Below are 6798 nucleotides of genomic sequence, written 5' to 3'. Positions count from 1 at the left end.
GTTGGTTCTGGTTTATCAGGGCATGAACATCTTTCTGCAGGCTGGTTCAATCAGGACATGGGGAACAGCTGGTTAACAAGGCCCTGTTGGGGCTATTGTAAGATATGCAAAACCAGCAATCCAGCTGAGACAGGCTCAGCACAGTGCTTACCAAGCAGAGACACGACTCACCAGGCTTCACCTGGGAGAGTTATTATTGCCTGGATGGGTCATGGGAGTGCTTGTCCATCTAGCCACCAGGGGAAAAAAACAGAAATGCACCCCCCCCCCCACCTCCTGGGGTTTGGCAAGCTACTGCTGTAAAACGGTGCTAACAATGAGCAGGATTTTCTACTCAGACTCCCCCAGTCCCTCTTGGCCCTGTCCCTTTCCCTACAAAGAGCTGCGCGTCTAAGAATAACATTTAGATTCCTGGTCTGAAAAACACCAGAGCAAAGACAGACTTTGACACCTAAGCATTTAAACCTACTATTTTGCTTGGCACTTACATTGACCTCAGAGTGCTCTACAGGGACCACTTTTATTTCAACGCTTTAACACCTTCGTGCCTCAGTTTGCCTTTGTGTAATATTGGGGGGAGAGCGGCTGTGGAAAAAAATAAATCAGCTGGACCAGTGAAGGCAAGTTTATAACTCTTAACAGTGCCCTGTCCCTGGGAGGTGAAGAAATTACGGAGGAGAACAAGGCCAGGGTGCCAGACTGTGCCAGACAGGTTCCCAACTCTGCTACTGGTTTGGTGGGTCACTCACCCAAAATAGTCAGTTTTCTTCCCCCGTCTCAGAATCCACATCTGCAAAAGGGGTGCGGCTCAGACCTCCTTGCTTTTCAGCTCTCCTGCTGGGACATGCTGCCTAAGTAGGAAAATAGGACCAGAGAGCTTTCCTGAAAACTCCAGAAAGCCAGGAGTAAGTGAATGCACACAGGATGTTGTGTGGTTAACCTCCAACACCTCCTCAAAAGAGGACTCCGAGTTAAAGCTTCTACCAAAAGAAAAATTACAGATCAAATAAAACTATCTGGGAATAGAGCAGCTTATGAAAGTGTCAGCATTCCCATACAGTGTCTTGTTGCAGTGGAGATAACCAGAGCCTCCAATGCCTAAAGCTGTATTTTTATCATGGGTGCTAGTGAGTCATGGTGGCACCTGAAAATGTGGATCAAAATACACCCTTGTCTCATGCTGATGAATGCAGTTAGGTCATTCAGAGGGTGGTCACCACACTTAAATGCAGCCTTTGAACCTACATGACTCTTCAGCTCATCAGCAACTGAATAGGGCCACCACTCCTTTTTAAAAAGCCAGTCCACAGACTAATGGAGGGGTGACTTTAAAAAGTGCCTTTGACACATGCCTCTCTGCCACAAATTATTTCAGCCCTTAAAAAGAGGTGTTGATGGACTAAAATGAAAAATGAGACCCAACCAATTTCTCTGCACTTCAGGGAGCAGTAGGTGAAGTATTTAAAACAGGGGCTATTTGTGCTTAGGCTCATACTTTGGTTACTTTGATGTACAGCAAGGACCATCGTTGGTATTCGTACAACATTCCCAGGGCAGGACAAGGGATTTTAAGTGCTACTGCAGCAGGGGACAAGCCCATTTGGAATCAACAAAAAGATTTTAATAGTATTTGGATTAAAAGCAACAGAATTATCATGAGTGATTTCAATTTGGATCAGAGCTTCAGATACAAATGCATTGTTTCCTGTTGGGTTTTCCAGCTCATGCCATTAGATTTCCTTGGAAGATCTGTTCTCTGAGTACAGTATGGTGAAGTGCCCTTTTACCCAGTGACTAAGAGTTTAGAAAACACAGGAACAAGACTCAGACGGAGGTGTCCTTTGTACTTCCCAGGCTGAGTGGGGCTTACAGTGAGTCAGCCTGGGCTGCAGATTCTCCAAGATGGGATTGAATGCTGCAGTCCAGCAACTTCTCTGCTCCTTTCTGTGAGGGCCTCACTGCTTTGTCTATTTGTGCTGTGAATTGGGATGGCCTGGGCAGCGCGTAACCCTTACATAAATGAGAACGAGAGGCATCATTACAAGTGAAAATGTTAGTAAACAGTACAGGCAGTCATACAGGTAAGGAAACCAGTGGCTCAACCAAAGCTACCAACCTCAAATGGAGTCGTCATAGACTTTGAACCAACCCAAGCACTTAGCTGACTTGGGGTCAGGCTATTATTATGGTCACCATCATCATTACCTATGCACCATGTTATGTGTCCTTTTGAACCTCTGCCTCAAGTGTGAGCTTTGAGTCATTGCGCATGGGTGGGGGAAATCCAAGCTTCAGAGATCAAGCAATTATTTGGAGCAAGAGGTTTAGGTGAGGCTCCAAAACATTTATTTGTTTGGCAAACCTACAGCAGTAGTCAGAGCTTCCCTGGAGAAGCATGGTTTTCTTTAAGCTGCTACATTTTTATTAAAGTAACAAAAGTGTACATTTGTCAAAGTATCTGTACATTTTTATATAAAAACACTACTGTACAATGTCTCCCCTCCCCCTTCCAAAAAATAGCTTACAAACTTTCTACCATTTTTCACCAAATACAAAAGCAGGTCCCGCTCAACAGTCCAGCTCAGTTTAAAAAAACAAAAAAAAACAAAAAAAACCCCAAAAACCCAACACACATTCTTTGATAAACAGTTTTTCATGTCTGTGACTGGTTCGGTCAGGATTGTAGTCAAAAGGCAAGACAGAACACATTAATTCACAGCTTTTACATGTAACAAAATACAATAACGAATTCATGCCCTCCAAATACGCCTGGTTTTAAAGCAAACAAAACTTTGACACTAAACACCCTGCCAGGGACAACAGCATGAGATTTGATGAGTGTGTGCGTGTGTGTGTGTAGGGTTTTTTTTTTTCTCCTTTTCTTTTTGTTTTTAAATAGGGGTCATGATTGGGTGGGAATTCCAATATTTCCCCCCAGAAGCACCTTTTTGGTAGGAGGGAGGGGATAGAGTATAAAGATGTCTTAAAAAAAAAAAAAAAAGAAAGAAAAAGAAAAAGACATATATGCATTGGATCATGCCAAACTGACAAACCAAGCAAGTACCAGCATTTGGGAAAGTCTGAGTGCAAGCAGGGAGTGTAGCATAGCAAACCTGCGTTTGTCTTGGGCTGTTGACGGTTCTCACTCATATCATTAATTTTTGAGATGCCAGATGAGACACAAAGCTCCCAGAGAGCACTATGAACTGCGACTTTCCTTGAAAGGGGAATTTACAGTGCAGGTTTCCAAATATTCCCCCCTCAGTGTGATGCCAAATATTGCACAATTATGCTAACGGAAAAGCAACACCTTTTAGCTTGCAGAAGGCCCCAGTTCTTTATTCTAACTTCTGCTTTGCTGCATTTGTTGACTACATGATGCAGAGCTGGGGGTGTTGCAACTTCAGATTTACAGTTGGTTATTAAAGTGTATTATTATTATTATTATGCTGCTTGGGGATAAACAAAGGCCATTAGGCACCTTTCAATGACACGCCATTAGGATGCTCAGTTTTCCAGTTGAGGAACTCAATCCCTACAGAAATCTGAACCCAGATTTCCACATGGAAAGTGATTTCCTTTTTAAAAGGTTAAGAAGAGAGAAAGAAAGGAGGGAGGGGTGGGGGAAAACTGTTGCAAAGAACCTTCCTTCCTCTCCCAGAGTGCCCAAGATTTGGAAATACATATTGCACAAGGTCTGAGAACTTGATTCATAGAAGGCTGGGAAGGAACAGCTCTGATTATGCAAGTCAGCTGCCAGTTTAAAACAGCAAGAAGGCGAAGAAAAAAAAAAAAAAAAAAAAAATCCTTCTGAAAACGCATTTCATTAAAGAGTGCCTTGCCTTTTTCAACTGGTTCGCAAAGAGCCATGGGCAGCATTGTCAGGAGGTCAAGAGAAAGGCAGTGAATTGGGTAGTCTTGGTAGAAGTGTATTCCCCATCAGGTAGGTAAGATCACAACGACCCGGCACTTTCAGTTCCTCAACTCACAGTTCAGCTGATTACAAAACAAGGGCCAAACCCCTGAACATGGTATTCAGGCAAAAATCCCCTCAATTTCAAGTATCCTTTGACTTCATCTGGAATTTTGCATGAATCCACTAGTTCAGGATCAGGCATTAAGTGTGCAAAGAGACCAAAAACTAATAATGGGCATGTGCTGGAAAAAGATAGCTCAATATGTTAGATGCTAGGGGTGGGGCAAAAACTGATTTAGAAGTCAGAAACTATGCCACAAAGAAATGCTCAGGCTTATTTTGGGGGGAAATCCAAGGTGTGTATGGGGGAAAATGATTAGCCTCCTTTATCAACAGAGTAGGCAACTCTCAAAATCAAGGCTAGAATGAACACTTGGGAGTCATGACATCCCAATCAACTCAGTGGGGTCACTGTTGGAGATCATCTTTCAACCCCAGAAGGCATACTAGCCTTTTAATTAACAGTTGCTCAGCGCTTACTCCATAGTTAAGAAATACTTCTAAGGAAGTGCTGTGCTACTTCCTGCCCTCTACCCACTTGTGCTTCCCTGACACAGCCAGCCCATCAAAATTGTCATCCAACACTAATTAGGTAGATATCAGCTTCATAATATCAATTCAAAGCTTGCAACAGCTTCTGGGAAAAAAAGGCACCTAATACTGCTTCCCCACAGAGCAGTTTCTGATATTTAAATTTTGGATTTTCTTGGTTTTTCTTAAAAAATATAAATAGCTCTTCATTTAAAAATAGATCCTCAGGTGAGGTATTACAGTAGCCCATATCTTGGCAGTGTAAGGACAAGTGGAGCATTTAGCTGGAGACAGTCATCATGTAGTTTTTGGAAGGGCTGGTGCGACCCAGCATCATTTGGTTTTTGCAGGTGAGCATCCCATAGGAGCTCACGGGTTTTGTTGCCGTTGCTTCGTACAAAACGCAGATGGAGCCGTCCTCACCAATCCGGTACGACACCTCGTACGGGTCTACCCAGAGCGTGAGCTCGCTGGGGAGGAGCTGGTAGAGCTGCTGAAGGTTGAGTCCGATCTGGCTAGCTGCCTTGCTGATAATGGGGTCCATTTTGTGGTTGATCCGAATGCAGCGATACCCAGAGCCTTTGAAAGGCTTTTCTGGAAACCAGTGATGTTTGTAGTGCTCTGTAAATGGGAAGAAGAAGTAGGCTGTAAGCAGACGTGCCACGGTTCTAAAAGAAAGGGGCTATCACAACACAGTCCCCCAGGGAGCCTCACACCTTGCTGGAGAAAGCCAGCAACTGAGAGACCCATCTCAATATACAAAGCCCTTTAAATTTTTCCATCTGCTCTCACGTTTTGAGGGAGGACTTTCCCAGCGCTAAGAAACGCCTTAGGGCTGGGATGCAAAGGTCTACGTGATCTTCCTAAATGATGGTTCCTCTCCTAGGATGAGGCAGCTGGCCAGCTTGCATCACAGCCCGCTTGGGGAAGTTCGGTACCGCACGCCTACCGCACAGCTGCGGAAACATGACGGCACCGTCACGCCACAGCGCAAGAGAGATCCAGCTCCTATTAAGGCAACGTCACCAGTTTAGCCCTGACAAACTCCAGAGTCAGCAGCTGTCCAGCCTGGGGACAACAAGAGGTTCCTTACTACAAAGGGGAACCAGGCAGCGTTTCACACAGCACGACTTCTAGAGAAGCAGGTTTGGCAACAAGTGGCCACCGTCTTTGATCGGAAAGAAAGCAACGCGCCCCCCAAGGCGGTGCAGTATAGTTAGCTTCCTAGTAAAGCCCTGAAACAAGCTACCCAGAGGGGCGGTGGACTCTCCATCCTCTTTTTAGACAAAGCCTTGGCTGGGATGATATAGTCGGGGCCGGTCCTGCTTGGGGCAGGGGCTGGAGTAGGTGCAGCCTCCCGAGGTCCCTTCCACCCTCATTTTCTACAGTTCTCCATCCCCGATTCAGAGAGGGGCGGACACAAAAGCAACGGAAGTATTCGGCATCCAAAGACTTTGGATCGGGCAGAGTCCAACAAAGCAGCAGTCGTGGCGCCAGCTGCCAAAACAAAGAGGCAGCTAGCACCCATGGGAGTCATCCCACCCAGAAACATGCACCCCACTCGTCCCATGCAGCCTCTCAGATTGCCACTTCCAAGGCTGCTTTTGCCCAAAACAGCTGAAGACAATGCAGGGGGAGGGGGGGCTTGGTGAACCCCCTGCCCCTTGGCAGGGCAGAGATGCTGCACCCCCCCACATACGCGGCACAAGGACGGGCACCCCTCAGGGGCTGCAATTCTCTTTTGTTAGACACTCAATAGTTGGGAAAGCAGCTCGGCGCAAGCTTTTGGGCGCAAGCAGGCACAGGGGAGAAGTGGGGTGGTGCCCGATAGCTTGCAAAGAACCATTCTCCCACCGATTTCCAGTAAGCGAGGCCACGTTTACACGCCTTGCACCTGCTTCCCAGCCCCCGCTCACCTGCGAGCGCCTCCTGCAAGGCCCCACTGAAAACCTGCAGCTGCTGCTCACTGACGCAGCCGCGAGTGCGGAGCAAGCTGGACACGAAGCCCACGGCGGCGGCGATCTCGGGCACCATCTCCGCCCGGCTGCTGCTGCCGCTCCCGTTCCAGCGCTGCATCTGGCTCCGGCGGTGCGCGGCCCCTTTAAGTCTCGGAGAGGGGAGAGAGGACACACGTGGATGCTCCGCTCGCCGCTGCGGCTTCTCTAGCTGGGCAGCCGCGCCGCCAGCCTTTAGTAGTCGCCCCGGGTGACGTCACCACCGCGGAGCGCGCCCATTGGCGGAGCCTGCCGGGTATGCTAATTTGGCGTGACTTCAGCCGGGTGGAAGGAGTG

General features: G+C 47.2%; 1 protein-coding gene across 1 annotated transcript; it reads right to left on the bottom strand.

The window, feature by feature from the left end:
• Positions 1–2607: 2607 nt before the first annotated feature.
• On the bottom strand, positions 2608–6679 carry BTG2 (BTG anti-proliferation factor 2). The gene is made up of 2 exons (XM_019514264.1): positions 6424–6679; positions 2608–5128 (listed from the first exon to the last, which is right to left on the bottom strand). The coding sequence occupies exons 1-2, from the start codon at positions 6581–6583 to the stop codon at positions 4788–4790; spliced, it is 501 nt and encodes a 166-aa protein (XP_019369809.1). The 5' UTR covers positions 6584–6679; the 3' UTR covers positions 2608–4787.
• Between the last annotated feature and the right edge of the window lie 119 nt (positions 6680–6798).

Source organism: Gavialis gangeticus, unplaced genomic scaffold, assembly GCF_001723915.1.
Source record: "Gavialis gangeticus isolate Ggan-Ray unplaced genomic scaffold, GavGan_comp1, whole genome shotgun sequence".
Taxonomy (NCBI): Eukaryota; Metazoa; Chordata; order Crocodylia; family Gavialidae; genus Gavialis; species Gavialis gangeticus.
The sequence above is the reverse complement of the archived record's forward strand: the minus strand, read 5'-3'. Positions and strand labels throughout refer to the sequence as shown.

Coding starts and splice junctions, on each gene's coding strand:
- BTG2 (XM_019514264.1), bottom strand. CDS start 6,583: ATGCAGCGCTGGAACGGGAGCGGCAGCAGCAGCCGGGCGGAGATGGTG. Junction 5,129..6,423: donor CTTGCAGGAGGCGCTCGCAG/GTGAGCGGGGGC, acceptor TCCCATTTACAG/AGCACTACAAACATCACTGG.